General features: G+C 38.1%; 1 protein-coding gene across 4 annotated transcripts in view; it reads left to right on the top strand.

Moving 5' to 3' along the window:
- RUNX1T1 (RUNX1 partner transcriptional co-repressor 1) overlaps positions 1–19,932 on the top strand; it is a 116,552-nt gene that overhangs the window by 49,163 nt on the left and 47,457 nt on the right. For all 4 annotated transcript variants that reach the window (XM_013956902.2, XM_013956903.2, XM_013956901.2 and 1 more), the window contains 3 exons: positions 13,779–13,916; positions 17,821–18,062; positions 19,831–19,920. In XM_013956902.2, coding sequence (XP_013812356.1) covers positions 13,779–13,916; positions 17,821–18,062; positions 19,831–19,920 — 470 coding nt within the window. The remainder of the gene's footprint in view (positions 1–13,778; positions 13,917–17,820; positions 18,063–19,830; positions 19,921–19,932) is intronic.

The raw sequence follows: 19,932 nt of genomic DNA, 5'->3' as shown, positions 1-19,932 counted from the left end.
GATGGTGAAAAAAGAGAAAGATAGAAAGAGGGATTAAAAAAAAAAATTGGAGAGTAATAGAAGACTCTTGGCCCTCTACAGAAGCAAGGAAGTCATATGCTTTCTCACTCCAATTCTTTTCAGGGTTTGAGGTTGTTAGAAGAAATAAAAATATGTTAAGATATTCCTGAGATCCATTTTTGCGCTAGAAGAAAAACAGAAGAATAATAGTATCAGGATCCCATTTTCCATTTCACTCCCTCCTTAAAAAAATTGCATACATATTTCCAGGATCTTTTTTTTTCCTGCAAATTTTGACCTCCCCAATTTCTTTCTCAGTCATTGAGACAGATTTAAACACAAGATATGCCAGTATTGCAGCTATTTCTTGGTTGCCACAATCTATCTTTGTTTCAGTTAAGATTGAAGATTTTTATAGTATTGTTTTCTAATTTATCTATTTGATATGAATGTAACCTCGTACTTCTCTTGGTCCCCCTGGCTGTAGCTTAGTATGCTTGCTCTCACCTTTTTTCCCTACATGCTTTAAGTGAATATGTTCTAGGTTTGCTTCAGTTAACTTCTTTATAATGTGCCCAAACCATTTATAGTAAGAGTAAGGATCTGTTCCTGTATCTCCTACAGTTTCTTAAGTTCCTCAACAAATGAGGAAGCAACACATCTAGGCTTCTGTTCTTTGCTGCCCTCCTCCTGTGTGTTTGGTTAGAGGGAAAACACAAACAGCTCCCCTTTACCAAACAGATGCCTGGGCCAATGAGGTACTCCAAGTACTCCAAGAGTCCAGGTATCTTTATCTACTCACCCTTTTCTGCTGATCATACCATGAGCTATAGCAGATGTCCACCCTGATAACCAACTATGTTCTTTATCCTCCAGCTGACCTCAGACATTTTCACCGTTACTGTCATCATCATTTAATTATAGCATATGGTATTGTAAGAGCTCTAACGTATAATTAGTACCTCATCTTCTTTCCATTCTCTTGACACCATAGCAGAGGCAAAAGCAAATTTTTTAACATTTCAGTTATGAAAACCATTGTATATAGTTCAGCTGTGTTCACCACCTCATGCCTCCTGAAGTGATGGTTTTAGATTCTAAAAGTTTATTTCCACTTATTCTTGTGGAAATACATTTTATCTTAATTTTGGACAGATTGTTGGCATTGAAAAGAATTATGTGCAAAACCAAGTAGCTTTGTAAGTAAGAGCTCATAATCACCTTTGGAAATGACCTGTTAAGTTTCTAATAGGACATTTGTATGCACAGGTACTGAAGCTACTTGCTCTGTTGCAATAATTATGAAAAAGATAATGAACAGGAATTCACTTGAGGACAACTTTTCTTGTTAACCACTTAGCATTTCATCCAGGTACTCTAATTTTTCTTTTTTTCTTTTGTAATTCTGGAATTTGCCTTACATAGTTTTTGCAGTTCAGCAACTCTCTGTTTCTTCATATCCCAGGCAGTTTAAAGCCTACCAGACAAGCACAGAGATTTTTACATCTTCTATTCCAAGTGGAAACCATAAAGAAACATGTCCTCACAGGAGATCCCAGTGAATTAAGTGTCTTTCTATGCATTCGAGTCATCTTACCATTGGGATTTCGCTTTCTTAATATGTATTTGGTGACAGAAGAATGCTTATAAAGATCTGTGAGCTGCCCTAGTATTTTTTTTTCTTTTATTTCTGCTTGCTTGCTATCTAATTTCGTTGACTGATTATTGATATCAAGAAAATCCAGTTCATATTTGGTTCTCTGTGGTGTGACGCAAGAAAGAAATGGTATTAAATTTTGATGGCGTATTTTAAAATTCACATATTATCACATCCCTATAGTTTTATATACGTGATCTAGATTCTTGTAAGTGGCTATAGTGTGTGTGATTGTAGGCACACAGGTGTCTGATGTGCTGCACACTGCATTTCACTTTCTGAGTATTTCCTATAGAAGGCCATCTCCAAAACAGGAGGAGGTAGGAGTGTACGTGGATTAAAGGGGGGGAAATGTCTGACTTGTTTGTCTGGGGTAGATACATGCCTATAGGAGGCACTAAACTGTTCTCCTGTTGCAGCCAATACTAACCAAGGTTGCATCTGAAAATTTGCTTTTACTTCAGTTATTCTTTTGAGGAAGAAATTTTTATAGCCAAAATTTCGAGAGAATTACTTGCAATCTGTTTGGTACTGCAGAAATGGAATAGTACATGCTGATGTATAAATACATAGTACCATAAGCTTTCTCTCATTTATTGCATGTTTGAGGTTAACTTTCAAAAGATATTGGAAAGAAATTTTCTTGAAGTATCTTCCTTCTACTTTATGAGTGCATTACCATTTACTTTTAATTTTCAGCACTGGAAGCGAGGTTTTGGTGTGTGCATGACACAATATCGGCTCCCTCTAGTGGTCAAGAGCACCCGTAAAAAAATTCCAGTGGATGTTAGCCAAAGTGTTCTCGCAGACATTGTTTCTATGAGTATACTGTTTTATCTTACACTTAAATGTCATCTGTGAATGCTGAAATAAATCCTGAGACTATTCCCACCACATGAAGACAGACATTGTGTTGCCCTCTCAATCATCGTGTGCTCTACTGGAGATTTTTTTTTTTCCTGTTGAATATTCTTTCTGTCTTTTTTATTTTTTTCTCACAAAAAAATGGCCTTTCTTCTGCTTAATCTACTTCTCAGTGAGGCAAAAGATACATCTGTGAATAGCCCCAAGGGGGCCGTTGTCAGGACTGTAGGCCAAGGGTATGGTCAGGACACGTCTGTTTCCACAGCACAGAGAGAGTTAAATCTGCTTTTCATAAGGATAGCATGTACAAGAAAACTTACCATATTACCGAGGGTTAAGTGCATTCACATCGAGCATTCGGAGTTCAAATGCACCAGGCTTCTTTACTTTGTCTATATTTCTCTTGCACTTGTAGCATTGAGTGGTTTCTCTGAGGTGTCTGACTTTTAGCCCTGCAGTTTCCTGTCCATTTAATGCTCCCTTCAGCATTATTGAAGACTATTTCTTACATTTTCTCTGAAGCAGAATTTAAGAAAAATTCACGCTAAGTATTTTTATATACAAGGTCAAATAAGTCAAACTTGATTAAAAGTACGTATAAATATATATGTGCACACACACACACACACACACACACGCACACATATATATATATATATATATATATATATAAGTAAGCCACAGAAGCGGTACAGATCCACAAAGGTCAATATTAAATTGTTATGTTGGAATAGCAGTTTAGCTGGCTTGATGAAAATGAGGACAGGTTCTAGAAATCTAGAAACCTTTGCTTTTATGTATTTGTTGTAAAAAAGAATACTTTCCATTTGAATCTCCTGACCATGAAATAAGGCATGTTTTGTACAACTGCCAAGCATGGCAATACTTATGATATCTGAAATTGTTTAAAAATTTGCTTATATTTTCTATGGTTTCTTTAATAATTGTTGACTTTTTTCTGTTCAGGCCTCAGCTGTGTATACTTTTTTGCTGTCATTTAAAATTCAAAAACAAGGAAAGACGCTTTGCAAGCAGGAAATTTTAATGTTTATTATGCACCTGTGATGCCTCCTGTGATGGTTTAAAGGTCTGGAAAAGATGTGCATAATTGTTTGCCCTGTGAATAGTCCCATTAGTTTTCCTACAGTCGTTTGCAGCATCTCAAGTTAGGTACATATTCCTGAGTCTTTCTGGGATCGGGGCCTAAAAGGCTCACCCAGCACCTCTCTTCTTGGGTGAGCTAACCTGATTTCTGGGCCAATGTAAATTTGTGTGACTTTGCTGACTTTAGAGGGGTGTTATTCTGGTTTCCACTGGTGTAACATACATAACTTTCTTCCCTTTCCACCTTCCTCTACGTGCTTATTTCCTTTTAACAATTAAGTGTGCATGTGATGTGTTAGGCCAGACAACGGATCTGAAATATGCACTTTGCTTTTGCTAGTTTGCTTTGCTTGTGAGTTCATTTGAAAATAGGTATTACTTTCTCATCTAAGAAAGTATTTGAGATGGAGAGTCATAATTTCATGTAAACTTTCTGAGAATTTCCCCCCTTCCCCCCACCCCCCAGTGCTGCTTTCAGGTGTGATCCAGTGCCCAAAATAAAACACACTTGGTGTGACATGCAGCATCTAGGAGGAATTGACTTGTAACTAATAATGAGTATTTTCTCGCACTCTGTCTAGACAGTCAGTCATGTAAACACAAGATGTCTTTAATGGCATCATTTGATGATGTGAAATGATAGTCTTCCAAAGTGTGTATTTCCACAAAAGTCGAAGTACTGATTAGGGTAATAAATTGCACTACTTAGAGATTGTCAGTGTGTAATACTGGCATAGGAAAAAAGACTATAGCTTCATGTCACTGGTAGCGATAGTAAGAGAGTAACAATGGCAGTACCTGAGGGTTTCCAGGAGAAAATATGTTTCAGCATGTATTTTTCACTGGTGGATTAATACCTGTCTGGCTGGCTGAATATAGAGCAAGAAATTAGTATGTCTAGAGACTGAATGCATCTGGATGAGGATCAGCGATTTGCGTGTACACCAGCTTGTGCCACACTCTTCGAGCGGTCTGAACACTTCTGTTTTTCAAGAGACAAAGGATCTATAGCTGTACGGGAATATTTATACCATCTGATGGAGCAGCCTTAGGAATTAATAAATTAGAGGCTCTAACTCTTCCTTCTTTTCACTGATTTTATAGGGAGTCTAGTCTCCTAATTTAGCTATCTTTTCTTTGTTAAATGGCAGAAATTAGGCAGCCTTCTTGGAATAGGAATGTCATTTGCTGTTGAGAGGAAGTTTGTACTTTGGCTGCCTGTCCTCTCTGTCTTATGGATAAGGTTTTGCTCTCCAGGCCTACACATTTGGCATAATGGGACAAACTTTTAATTCTTTGAAATATCATAGCGAAAAATTAGGTTCTTAGGTGGCAAAAATTGCACAGTCTGATAGAATGGGAATTTGAGAGCTTGGTCCAGAAGGTGTGGAGTTGTCTTTCCTGGAGTAGCCGACATCAGGCTTTACAGGATCATGACTTCTGCATTCATAAGCTGCTTTGATAAAGTGCATCAGCAAATTCTTCTGTTTAAATAAACAGACTGAGATGTATACCCATTACCTTCTCAGTAGTCCCTATATCATCTTTTCAGATGTCTAACCATGTAAAAGTGTCACCTCCTACCCCCCGTATATGATTTTTTATGAGCTTAAAGGACTTCTGACATGCTTTATAAATATAAATGATGGCTTTTAAATGTGCAGCCATAATAACTTTTCACTGGCAGAATAATTTAACACCTAATGTTGTCCTGAATCTAAATAACTTATTTTAGATTATTTTATCTACTCCGAAATTGTATGAAAGACTTCAGTTCTATTTAAATCTAATAGAATACTGGTATCGGTACTCTCTTAGGACTTTTCTAAAATGAGTGCAGCTATGTATTACACTCCAGTTTTAATATTGCATGAGTGAATTAAAAAATAGGGGGTTCATATTTTTTTGCTTCAGACTTTTAGCTGTGTATAACAAACTATTTACTGTTAATTTAGGACCTTATAAACTTTGGATTAAAAACATGTTTATAAACATGCCTTTTGGAGAGCTAGTCTGGAAACTATAATTGGTGTTGGGATAGAAAATGTTTTATTCCTTTTCCTGCTGCTGATGGGAATGTCATGTGTACTATGTATGGCTGAGTATGTAAGAGTGTACAAACAATACTAATTTGATGCTGATGACATTTAACTTTCTTAAATATCACTCTAAATTTATTTGCAGTTTATCAAATAACGTGCAATCCTGACAAGGGTAGAACTTCCACCAATGTTAATGCAAAAAGGAAATGAATTACTGGTAGGGGAGACTTTGTGAAGCCACATCTCAAAACTCCCCAGTGGTTTCCTTTATAAGCATATGAGAAGGGAAGGCCGTATTTGCTAATGTAGGGGGTGACTGAACACTGGACAGATTGACCAGAGAGGTTGTGGGGTCTCCATCCATGGAGATATTCAAAAGCCATCTGGACAGGGTCCTGCACAAGCTGCTGTAGGTGACCCTGTTTGAGCAGGGGGCTTGGAGCAGGCCAACTCCAGAGGCCCCTTCCAACCCCACCTAGTCTGTGATTCTGTGGAGGAATTGTCAGCTCCCTACCTTATGGGAGAGACCAGGGAGCAGATTTGACCAACTCTTGCTCTGATTTTATTCAGACCTTCAGTTTTGCATGCTGGGGACAGTGTGCACCTCTCTTTCATCTGATCTGAACCTCAAATGTTTGCTGATCTGTTTTTTGAAATAGTAGTGATAGTTCCTGTTATATAAAAGAAAATCACTTAAAACACATATAGTTCTTACTTTGGGAACTTGACAACAATGACAAGTAGAGAAGATCCAGGAAACAATGTTTTGGAAAACAGTAATTAAATAATGATTGTGGGAATATTTGCTTATTAATTGCATTAGTTATACATGCATATATTTATAGGCATTTTTATGATGCATGGTGGGGTATTTAGAATAAATCTTCATTGTCTTCACCTTCAGTACAGGCCAACTGGTATTTATTCAGCTATGACAAGGGAATTTGTAGGCTTTATTTTTTGTGGGCTTATTGAAATGTAGAGCAGCTGCCACAATTTGGCCCTTATTTTGCTTGTCTGTTCCTGCTGAAATATTTTATAAGCTGTTATGGAGGTAGCTGATCTAGATTTAGAATGAATACATTCTCCTTCTTCCCTATCTTACTTTGCATTTTAAAGCAGTATTACATGGTAAAATTTGCAAGGCCAGGGAGGAAGAAGGGGAAAAGAGTCATCAAAAAAAGTACAATTCTGACAGGATTAAGTTTTTAATTATTAAATACCTAAAAGTGAAATTATGAAAGTTTTGAAACTGTCAAAACATGTCAGCTTGTTAATTGAGAGGGAAAACAAATCCTTTTTCTGATTCATTTTCCTTTTTTGTATGAAATTATATGGTAAGACAAGTTTATTTCTTTCAAGAGAAAATAATATGTTCAAGCAAAGCCAAGCCATAACATTTTTGTCTCTACTCCGAGACTGGACTATGCATTACTTACTTTGTAATATGTGTAACTATCTATTGCTAAGGCACGAGCATGGCACACACTTTTTTTTTTGACAGTCAGCACCCTTTAAGGATTTAAATTCATAACTATTCAAAACATGTTCTTATTCTAGAAATGAAACTAAAAATAACGTTTTTGCTTTGTCTGTTGGTTGTCATGACAGTATGGCCAGTCAAGATTCTGTTATGAATCAAAGATATGACCCAAAGCATAGTCCATCATTCACCTCTTTTACATAATCCACAAATTCTTCATAGTAGAGCTGGGAGACAGTATCACAAAAATCCTTTTGAGCTTTTCAGAGGCAGAGCAGAGATTGCATTATTCTCATTGCTTTTTTTAGCACATCTGAAGAAAGTCTCTGATAACATAGCCCGAGATAACTTTAGTGAACTCCCAAGATGCAGAATTTCTGCTAGCTTCTGCATGCAAAATGAGAAGAAATGGATAAACTGAATGTGCTCTCATCTATTTTCAAGAATAGCTGGTGATATGAAATGTTCAACTATCTGAGCAGAGAAGAACCAGGATAAGATTGTAGCAAAGCTGTTACATTGCTCTTGCAAAAGGGTCATCTTTGGTGTATGAGCTTCATATCCATAGTGCTAAAGATGTAGCAAAATGTTATGTCATCTTGCAAACTTAGCTGCTGACTTCTATCACTTGCCTCACATACATACTCCTTCCTCAGGGATAAAACTTGCATGGGTCATGTTTTGTGGCAAGAGACTGAGTGTGAATGTGTGAGCTACTTCTTGATATTGCTGTTCCAAGAATTGTGTTGGGAGTAGAAATTCTCCACCAGAGAACTGGAAACGGGGTGATGTTTTGTTTCTAGGCTGTTAATATGAATGCATCTGAAGCTGTTAAAAAGTTAGGTCTATATTATGCCTGTTTGTGGTCAGTTGTTTGTAGCACAAAAACACCCATGGTATTTAAGTTCTTTATTTATTAAAGAAAAGTCAAAAGAAATGAATGGAATGAAGGCTGAACCAATCTCAAACAAATTTGAAGCATGCTTTACTGGGAGAGAGTCTGCAGCGGTGTTGTCCAAGTGTTGTATTTTATGGCTGCATCGTAGGACTTCCAGTTTTTCATAGGAGTATAGTGTCTGGGGTGAGTTGGCTATGCAGTCTGTATTAGGCTAATACCACACATTCTCAAGCAAATCCTTTTCAACTGAGGCTCATACCTTGTAACACAGTTCCCTGTAAGCCTGATCTGAGACATTCTTCTCCCATCCTCATTTAATTGCCATGCTCTGCGTAGTGACAGGTCTGATAGGAGTTTTGGGTCACCACAGACATCGCATTGCAACTGTGGGCTAGCTGGTTGCTGGGTGTCTCGGTTACTAACTTCAAATGAAAATTTAAAGGAGGGCAGTTTATTTACTGACCGTAGCATGATAACATTATGGATGAAAGAGCTATGTAATTTTTCCTCTTCAGTGGACTTGTGGGTTTCTGTCTTCCAGTTCATCACTGCTGTGACTCAAAATCCATAGTTAGCTGCTTGCAAATTCCATGCTATCATTCTCAAAATAATCAAAATACTGTTTTAGACCAATGCCATCTTGGTAATCACAGTCAGTATTAAGTCCCACAGATTTAGGCTCTGTTTATATAACTTGGGAGCTGGGGGCAGGTTCTAATCCTGTGTGTCATATGTAGAGTTTGTACATTAGTTTCTGTGAGTTTAAAGGAAACGAGACAATGGGATCTTTTAATTTTGGAGTTTTTATTTTTATTTTTAATGGGTTGGCACAAAAGTAGTAAGTACTGTACAGTCAACATAGAGGGTCTTTAAGAATCTTTCATGCCTGAATATACATCTGGAACTGTTTGCACTAACTAAAAGTAAAATAAATGCCAGAGCATATTATACCATGCTTTTTTTCATTTAAAAAAGGAAATTGAAAACACACCACTCCTAGAAATGCTTGACATTGAATTGGCTATTGAAATGGTATCAGTAAAGTATTTATATATTCCATATTTTGTTCCATACATCAGCTTTCCTTGATGCGTTAGACTTGGAAGCATGCCACATGAGCTGAAATGTTGCCACATATGAAAGACCGCCTTGTTTTAAAAATGGAGTAAATCATTTAGGATACAGGACGTAAAGTAAATCGGTTTGAATACACGCACATCTCTTTTTGCCCCTTCCTTGCTCTTGCACATTTTACTTTCAGTCTTTTCCATATTTGTCTTCAGAAGTTGGCTATGCATGCGGTAAATATCAGTGTTCACCTAACAGCTACATATAGTGAGAAAAATTACTCCTACCATAAAAACTGAGTGTATGACAAGAACAGTATAGTTCCATGAACCAAGAAATCCACAGAAGAAATATCATAATTTAAAGTTGGTTTTACAACATTCTTTAATTTAATATGGAGCAAAATACTTTCTGTGGTTAAAATCTTCAATCTTTGCTGTAAAGCAGATTCAAGAATGTATATTTCAATTTTTTTTGATATAACCCAAAGCAAATGCAATAGATCTCTGCATACTTGAAACATATTTTCTGAATTTATTCTAAGTCTCTCACTGCACCAGAGGGTTGTGTATATGGATTAGGACTAACCCAGTATTTCACCGTCTATCTCCATCCTGGATTGATTGCAGTGAACATTGAAGAATGAATTGCAGATGTCTCCTTTTTCCTTTAGTTTGGAGGACCTCTGGGTTTCAGCCCCATTTGATCAGAATTGGGCTAACCATCCCAGCTCTGTCACTGTTTAGAAGGATTCTGTAGAAGAAAAAATTACTCTCTCTATATACATAGCCTGCACTCTGAAGTGTGCGATGGTGTGTGATATGGTCTGTATAAAACTTTTTGTCTGTCTCTAATAATTCAGGATTATTGTTTAAAATGTCAGATTCCAGTAGAAGTGTATCAGAACCAGCTTTGCAAATGGAGAGTTTGTTTTGATGCAAAAGCATAAAAATGGTTAGAATTCAAGAAATTAAACAATTTTTAAACAGAATTCTTTCTTCCCCTCCAAACCCCTCATCACCTCTGAATGCACAGGTAGTTAAATATCCACAGAGAGTTTGTGTGAAAAATGTCTATGCATTAGACCCCTCATGGAATAACATGGTTTAGGGAAACTTGGCCCATGAATACAATTTAAATACCATTTTGCTTTTAGCTCTCATCTGTTTCTTTTTCTTTTTAATTAAAAAATAATCATTTGTAGAAGCTGGAGTTTTAAGATAAGTATCAGACATTACAAGCTTCGTGACTTAAGATCACAAGAACTGGTAGCACTTTATCAGCCATGGCTCTGCTTTGTCCTCAATCCCCACTAGCCTCACTCCATCCTTTGAGACATCTTTCTCTTAAAAATAGAGTTTTAGAGGGTCTGTAAGTTTGCAGGTGGCTGGACAGAGGTGGGTGAACAGCTGCTGTATGCACGTGCTCCAAGCCCAGTAGCTTCCTTGGGAGTTCGGGAATCTATGGGGGAGGGAAGGAGCAGGGCAATAGTAGCAGGAACAGAAAGATGGCTCCTGCAGGAGTTGCTATTAAAGGGTAGGAAGCGAAAGCCTGCAACAGAGATGGCCGTTCTCCTGGGCTCTGTCTTAGTGCTTGTAGTGTGTCCTCCAAAGCACATGGGAGAGCTTTGCGTTGTACGTTGTACTTCTTCAAAAGCCCCCTTTCTTCCAAGGAAAGCCTCGACTCCGAAAGGATAATTTTGTACCCTGGCCAGAGTGTTTTGAGGTGTGCTTGAAAGGAGCTTTATATCTCCTTATGGTAAGCAGTGCTAGAGAGCTTCTGGACAGCTAGAGATAAATTTGTCTGCCTAAGAACATACAGTAGGGTAGTGGTTTTCATGGCTTTGAGAGGCAGAGAGGCTAATCAAAAGGAAGCAGTCTGTAGCAGTCTGTAGAGTTTTTTTTAAAGAGGTGCATGAAAGGTAATTAAGTAAATCAAGCCTAAAGTCAGTAGATTTATATGAAAAGTACAGAGGTCTGTATGGATAAATTTAGTGATCTGCAAATCAGCTTGCAGGCACTGTTCTAGCAAATAAAAAGCAGGTTGCAGTAGAATGAAAATCTGAAATTGGAGGGCAACACCAACGCATTATTTGCCACCATAGTGTTCAATTTAAGTAACAAAATATAGGCAGCTTTCTTGAAAAGTTTTGCCTCCAATCTGAGTTCATTCCTGATCAAACCTGAACTTTGAAATGAAGCGAAGTAGGGGAGCAGCAGAGGAGAGCGAGCTGTGGTTGGTCACAGGATCAGGATCGCTTTTAGTTATCAACAGCTGAATTGGAGGATACAGACTGTGCCTGCTCAGTGTGAGCAGCAGGCTGTTAGCGGAGTTCGATTTCTCGCACTCTTTCTTCCACCCACCTCCATCTCCTCTCTGCCTGTGTCTGTGCTCCCACATGCTTCAAATCTGTGTACCTGGACTGCCTTCCTTAACAGTTCAATGTGAGTGTTAGCAGAATGAAAACCAGATGGACCAGCAGTTCCCACTGTTATCTCCCCACCAGCTCTGGCAAGCCTCCCTTTCTCTCTCCTTTCTTGGCATGGCAGAAATATTTGCCTTTATTTAGGAGGGCTTGGGCTCACTGCTGTGCCTCTTTCCCTCTGTTGCAACATGAGCTGAAAGCTATTTATTCCCTTGTTGCTGAGGTTGGTTGAGGTGAGTGCAAGATGAATTCAGCTATTAAGGAAGCAATTAACATTTCAAGGCCAGTTTTCGTAGTTCTTTATATTAAATGAATGGCTTGTTGTGGATATAGATTTAAATGTTTTAGTATAGTGATGTGAAAAGGAGTTTTTATGGAATACTTTTCAAAACTTGCTTTTGTTTTCCAGCATGTAATAGTTTACCGTTGCTTGATTTGCAAATCAAACTTCACCTGTCTGTAGAAGCCTTAATATTTAAGTCAGTCATTTGGATACTGTTCCCTATCCTGCTGATATTTTTTAACTTTCGATCAACACTGCAAATCCCATACTACTGTAACTGTATTCCCCTCATACAGTTCTTGCGGGGTTCCACTGCTTATCTTCCCCAAACCTGTCTCTAAATTCTATATGAAAAGACTCCCTTACCTTGAAAAATGAGCCACCTTCTGCTGTTCTATAAAGGCTTTTTTAACTGCAGAAGCTTACTGACTACATCTGCATAGTAATTCCTCAGTTTCAAGCAGTTAAAGATTGGGATATGCTATACACTCTTATTTTTTGCCTCTCTCCTCCTCCCCCCATATTCTGATTATTAAGTATTCTGATAATTAAGTGTTCTGAGGAGCTTTAAAACAAACCCTTTCTTTATAAAATGTGTGCATTGCTTGTAATTTCTCTGTCTCTCAAGTCAAATTTTAGATTTGTTTTGGTAAACTTTGTATCTTGTTAGTAAGAACAAGGAATACACATCTAACAGTTGAGTTGCAGGATTTATAGGACATTATTGGCTTTGCCGTTGTCTTGAATTAAAAAACACAGATTTATATACTGACTCACTAGTTCTGACAGTTCATTGCTTTGCAAAATGGGTTAATAGAGCTTGTGAAGACTTGTATAGGACAGTGTGTAAAACAAATAACCCCTCCCCTTCCCCCAGAAAAAAGATGGAAGAATTTAACTGATGCCCATTAAAAGCCAAATTGAATTACATCTTTACTCAAGATGGCTCACTAAACTCTTAGCATGACTAAGGAAGTCTTAATTTTGCTTTCAGCTGGTAAATGATGTCATGTTTTTCCCATTTTTGATAAATGAAACATAAGGTGTGTTGGTTTTTTTTTTGTTTCTGTTTTTGCTTCAGTTTTAACATAGAAGTTTAAAAAAAATGTTTGGAAAAGAAGATACTTCTATAGCTTCTGTATCAAATATCTTGCATCTTTACATCTTCAGTTGCAAGAGAGCTGTTAGGTTTTCTTCTTGTTTTTCATTTTTGGGTTTTTTTTGGTATGTTTCTATTTATTTTGTAGGTTTTGAAAATTAAAGTTGTTCTTTATATGTAAAGGTATAAACATAGATATTTGACAGTGCTGTGTTTGAAAAAAGTAATTGGTACGTATGTGTGACAATTGACTTACCATTTTGGCATATTGTGTTTATTCTTCTCGTGAATGTAAAAATATCGAAGGATAGGGTGGTGAAGCAACCCAGGAGAAATACAGTATTTAACCTAGGTATCTCCTCACAGTTGCAAAGACAAATGGTAGAGAGGGCAGCAGGTGTTACAAAGAAGAGACGTGAAAAGAGCTGGCTTCAGCCAATATCTCACCTGTACTAAAGAGCTTCACGTTTTAGTTCTGCAAGAGTTGTCGTAAGGGGATTTATTACCTTCCTGTCTCTTCGTTTCTTTTTTCCTTCTGGCTAATGTTAGAGCCTTGAAGTGAGGTGGCATTATTGCAGCTCCAGGAGTGCTTGGAGGTAGCATCTGCACACGCTAGAAATAAAAACAAAAGATAATGCAGCACTGCTACAAATGAGGTCTTACCATCTGTGTTGCACCTTCTTAAGTAAGGTTTAGATGATGTAATTTTGAAAGAACACCCTGGTGTAGATAATCAGGTGTAATCTTTTGCAGCAGATGCCGAAATGGCTCACTTCCTGCGTTAGCTTTTTAACTTTTTTTCGGAACGGATGTATGTGGGGAAATAAAACAGTGTGTTCCTGTGGTGTGTTACAGATCGCACTGAGAAGCATTCCACAATGCCAGACTCACCTGTGGATGTGAAGACACAATCCAGGCTGACGCCTCCGACCATGCCACCTCCTCCCACTACCCAAGGAGCTCCACGAACCAGTTCATTCACGCCCACAACGTGTAATTAGACTTATTTTCTTCCTTTTGTTCTGTATTTTTTGATTCGTTCTGCATGTAAGAAACAAAAGTATTTGCAGGGAAACCAGTATGGCATGGCTGGAGCAGCATTTGATTATGCTGCAATAAAGTAATTAAGCAAAACTAAGAGCACAGCAGATTAATGCATCTTCGTCTGTTAAGACATTTATTTTAGAGTTGTGGTAATTTCCTTGATGGCTTGGCTGCAGTGTCAGAGAACAGTGATCACTAATCTCCCATGTACTAATGCTCAGATCAGGCCTTCTCTCAGAAGTACAGAAAACTTTCTTCTCATCCCTTATGCCATTCTGTCACTCTGTTTAAATGATCCTGTCTCCTTTTGTATAGAAACTTTCATAGTAACTGTTTGGGGGCTTTGCATTTGTTTATATTTTTAAACTGGGGATTATTCATAGAGAAAATACCTATTAGTGGGATCACTAATGATTGAATAAAGAATTCTGATTTGTGCTATATAATTTCTAATTAATTTTGATACAACCCCCAAAATATGGGCCTTTTATTGTTTTATCTTGAGATTTCTAGTCCGTGACCGCTTCTCTAAATCACTCAGGTCTGGACCTCTGTCTCACTTTACTGATGTAAACACACAAGAAACTAGTGGTCTTGATGGAATTGCTCTGCGTTCGTATCTGTGTAACTGAGATTCGAATTTGGCAAGTTGTCTGGACTAGTCTTTCCACAGTCATGAAACAATCCGCATCTCTCTTACCAAGATTTAACAGCAAATTTTTTGGTCTCTTTTATGCTGCCTTGCAATAGTATAAACATGAGAATGTGTTTACATTTCACATCTTAGATAAAATGTTTTTAGAACAGTAGAATACATATGCCTAAACAGCATGACCGCAGCATCTTCTGTTTGTCTTGCCTATGTCTTTTTAGCCCTTTGCTGTCTGATAAACACCTTATTTAAACTTCACCTCTATGCAGAAGGCCAGCTGGAGGCCTTTGTACCACTTATCCCAGGGAACTGTGTCCTGAGGATTTACACAGAAGTGTGGTGAGGGGAGTTTGTGCCAATTCTTTGCATAAGCTCAAATTTAAGCTAGTGACCCTGATTCTGCAAATATTTGTCTGTTTTTCTTAATTTCAGCACCTGAATCATCCTAGGAACTGTTCTGGTCTAACGTTAAAGAGTTTCTAGGTTTTTGTAGGATAAGGGTCTTATAGATTATGCTTTTCAGAGTGAGGCATCTTGCACAATTCAAGATGCCTTTTGGCAATAATAAAAGGAATAGGACAAAGATTTTCTTTAATCACTCTTGTAATCCTCAGTGTACATTTAAGATTTCCAGATGTTTGTTTATTTGATTGGGTTCTGCACTTTGGAAGGTATGTGAACCATAGCTGTGTTTTGGAGGCTGTTTATATGAAGTCTTTTACTAATTTTAAATGTCTTTTAACCTGTCAGATTTTGGAGTTTGCCCGTAGCAGTACCTTCTTGTATAGTAAGCAGTCACTTCTGTGTGAGTGTCTGTCTCATTTATTATTACTACTGAAAAGAATGCCTGTAGGCTAAGAAGGAGCGTCCTTATTTTCTGGTCAAGAGTGTACTTGTTTTCTTTGTTTTAGACTATTAAACTATAAAACATGTTAGTTTTTTGATATTTTAAATGCTAAATTATGTTTTGTTAATAACATAGATATATTTTTTAAAATAGCATAGATGTCTTTGCCAGTTGGCAAATTCAGACATTATAAAGAAAGAGGTAAAGCCCTTAGTAGGGGGTGGGCTTTTGAAAAAAAAAAAATAATTCTGTTTAGAAAAGCTACATTTGGGAAGTACTTCTTAATTTCTTTTGTTGTGGGCGAAGTTTTGCCTTCCTTTCTCCTCCTCATATTTATCCTAGATAATGAACTCTGCTATGCTATGCTTTCTTGATTATAATTCGTAAACCCTCTGCCTAGGACAGTCCAGCAACAGTGGCTGAGTTGTTGTATTGTGTCATGCTAGAGCATGGCATATTCCTATTCTTCCTAATCCTCATTTACTAGGTTCATGGTATGATCATTTTTGGCTGTACAAGTTCCCTGCAATGATGATATGTTTGTTTACTCAGATATATCACTCTACTACAGTGCTCAGAGAGCATAGCTTGGAGCTGTACATGGGGCTGAACTTCTTCAGGCCAGCTTTTTTCTCTTTCTGCTTTCTCCATCTCTTGTTTCCCCAGCCCACACAACTAGAGTAAGGAACCAAAAACGAGGATAGAAACCAACCACAAAATAGATAGGATTCAGACAGCCATTTTCTGTAGCACCCACAGAACGGAACTTCAGTCACTTGGGCAAAAACTCTTTTAAAAGGTTTGTGATAGTCATTTAAATCTAGTAATAGGAGTTACTATCTAAAAATAAAGATGACTTTTGGAGAAAGTTACAAAGGGAAAGGGATGTTTGGCTTCAAAGAGGCCAGTCATTAAGGAACACAGGGAGTTCTTTATGGTACTAGCTGACTATGGATATGTTTTTAAACAGAAAGGGACTTTAGCCTATTGCTAAAGGCCTATTGATAGAGCTATTTAGATAGAGCCTATTGCTCTGTCTTTCTGATAGTAGGGCAGTCCCTTTTTTTTATGGTTGTGGGAATACATTCAGGTCTCTCTCTGTTTTGGAGGAGATGAGGGAGTTGTATAAGTGAGTGATAATACAAAAACCTGGGATCTCATTGAAGGCTGGAATCTGAGTGACACTTTTGAACAGATATCAACAAAGTTCTCCAGGATAACAGCCAGCTGAGCAGGACTGAGTGCTCGGTACAGCCGTGTGCTACGTGCCCATACCTGGGATTGCACCAGTTCATTCTTATTTGTAGGGAGCGATCCTTTTTCTTGCCATTCTCTACCATTTGAACTAGTCAGACGCAAGTGACTTCAGCGGAGTATGTCTGACTGATCCTGTTTCAGGTAACCTGTGTGGGATAAGATGTCCTCAGCTTGATTCTCTCTTCCTTTCTAGAGTGAACTAAAATGGCTGCCAAAAACTGTTTGTTATTAGCCTCAGTATGTCTGCATGAATCTCATTGTCATAAGTTTTGAATACTTAGTACTTTAGATACAGTTATTCCCACAATAACCTTACAACAGGAGAGAAACAGTTTCCTGTCTGTTTTAGAGATACTGTATTGACACATCCAAAGCTGAATGGTTTGCTCACGGTCTCCCAGGAAGTCTCTGAGAAGTCTTCTCCTGAAGTCTTCTCCGTCTCCTAAGGCCTGATGCCTTGGCTGCAAGGCTAAAAAGGCTTCAGTTCACAGCAAACGTGGCACAGTTTGTACCTGCACAAACTACTTAGTGTGTTCCATATGTTAGCAGCTAGGAAATCTGTATCAGAAAAAAATAGCCTTCTCATTGGGTGGTGTAAGGCTAAAACGTGAAAGTCCTGTTTTATAAACACAGCTGTCAGTTGTGTGTACAAAACACCAGTAAAAATATTCAGAGATAAACTGAGGCTTCGTGAAATATGTCTGTACATTTTTTCCACCCCCAAAAGCATTTTTTTTATTTTCAGTCAGATATGTGCTCACGCTTGTGCGCTCTCTCTCTTTTTAATCCTGTGACAAAGGCTGGTGTTCAAATGATGTTTTTCAGGTCCAGAAGCACTTTGGGGGTCTGTGTGACTCGCAGCTACTGTTAGTTCCAATCCATACGCTGTTTAGTTCCAGCTACTGTGAAGTAGATATGAACTGCAGTGTCACTCTGTCAAGAGGCTAATTATCGTTGATCGTGCAACTTAATTAATTTTGAGGTCAAGCACAGAAAACATAAGCTGATGGATTTTCCCCTCTGTCTTTTCTCTCTCTCTCTCTGCCTCTTTTCCCCTCTTTCTCTCTTTTATCCTCCTTTCTCTCTTTTTCTTTCAGTAACCAATGGCTCTAGCCATTCACCAACAGCGTTAAATGGAGCTCCATCTCCTCCTAATGGCTTTAGCAATGGGCCATCCTCTTCCTCTTCCTCTTCTCTGGCTAACCAGCAGTTACCGCCAGCTTGTGGAGCTAGGCAACTCAGCAAACTGAAGAGATTTCTTACAACCTTACAGCAGTTTGGCAATGACATTTCACCAGAGATTGGGGAGAGAGTGCGTACCCTTGTGCTAGGACTTGTGGTAAGCAAAAAACAATGATATAAATATAACTGTGATCTTTTTCTCTCCCTTTCCCTCTTTTACATTTGACGTGTTTATTATATAAAAGAGTGGGTCGCATCCACTGCATGTATCATACTTGGAGGATACTGAACATGTGAGAATTGAGTACTGGCTCTTGCCACCAAGCTAACAGAAGCAACTTGACTAGCTGTCAGTAAGCGGCAGCTATTCTTAACCAGATATAGACTAGACTTCTTTGCCAGTATAGTATTATGCCATAATGGTGTGACAGGGTTTCCATTCGGTACTGGCAGCCCCCTAATGTAGACACAGCTTGAAATATGTACTATAGTAAAAAATGTTTTGGCTTTCCTAGTTTATTTGACTTGGGGAAAGGAAAGTGCCCTATATATTCAATGGCAGAATACTGCTTGAAAGGATGAGCTGAATATGTGCTTGGAGTGTAACCACAGCTGAAAACCTTTTCTCAGTATTCATTGAATCCAGCTGTGAGGGACCTGATGGGGTAATGCTGCTATGCAGGTCACGTTATTGATAAGATTATGTAATTGTATGTATGAATGATAATTTCTGATTTTTCTTATCTACATCTGTCAAGCTGTGCTGCTGTTTTTCAGGCAAACTGTAGCAAATCTGGCCCAGGACTCTTTTTATTCCCAGTCAAGTTCTCTCTCTGGCAGACATTGTTGTCTCCCGTGTATCTCCTTCAAGAGTAATTAGATGTAGCAGGAAAAAATGCTGTTGTGGTGGTCTAATTTACATCTGTTCTGAGCAGCTGCAGTCACCATTGCCTTCATATGGAGCTAAGACTGCCAGCACTGTTGAATACTGGGGCTCAGGTGTCCTCCACTTACATCTTCACAAAATACTAAATGAAAGTGATGAGTGCCCCTTCACTTGGGTCTGTGTTAAAATGAAGTGTAATGTGGGCAGTAGTACTTCAGCAAGTCCTGCTCTGCATTTGCTTCCATATCCACAATACCCTTTTAAGGTGACTTTGCTTGTCACATGGTTCTTCTAGAAGGGTGCATTAGTAAAGAATGGCTTTGGGAGATGTATTTACCTGCCCTCGATTTTCAGATGAAAAGTGCTAGCCCATTGTCAATTACAGTTGCTTTCTACCTTGCAAAGCTTCATCTGAACTCTGAGAAGCAAAATAGGGTTTTTTCTTTTGGGACATGTACATATCACATTATTCCTTTGGTTAAACCCATGCAGCCTGTTGTCTTCATGATTATGCCCTCAGCCACACAATAATGACTTTCCTACACAACCTACTGACTTCTATAGGATTGCACAGATGCAGTGAGTAAAACTTAATAAACAATTCTCTTGTTAAGTATAGAAGGTAAAATGCATTTTTTTCTCCTCAAGCTATGCCTTTAAAAAGAGTGTGAATTTTTATGTATGTTAATTTCCACTTCTGCACTGGGAACAAAAATACAAGAGGCTCCAATAAAAAATTCAAAAATTGTTGAGAAAAGCAGCTTTAATGGCTGTTTGAAATTTTAAAGCATTTCCGTGCTTAGCACCTGAGAGCTCAAAACAGTACTCTAAGCATCAAGCCCAAATGTCTGAGATGCTAGTGGTTTCCTTTGAGTATCTTAATAAGGTAATAATTTAATGTGCAGCATGCTTTTTTTAAAATCCTGTTATCAATATCAGGAACGATTTATTAAGCAATTTAGGAGTGCTTTGGTTACTGTTTCTCTTGCTAAGTGTTTTCATTATTTGGTCACCAAGAAAGAATTTTTTTTCTCAACAGAATTCTACTTTGACAATTGAAGAATTTCATTCCAAACTGCAAGAAGCTACTAACTTCCCACTGCGACCTTTTGTCATCCCATTTTTAAAGGTATTGCACAGT

Source organism: Apteryx mantelli, chromosome 2 (genome assembly GCF_036417845.1).
Source record: "Apteryx mantelli isolate bAptMan1 chromosome 2, bAptMan1.hap1, whole genome shotgun sequence".
Taxonomy (NCBI): Eukaryota; Metazoa; Chordata; class Aves; order Apterygiformes; family Apterygidae; genus Apteryx; species Apteryx mantelli.
Note: the sequence above shows the minus strand (reverse complement) of the source record. Positions and strands in the feature narration are given on the sequence as shown.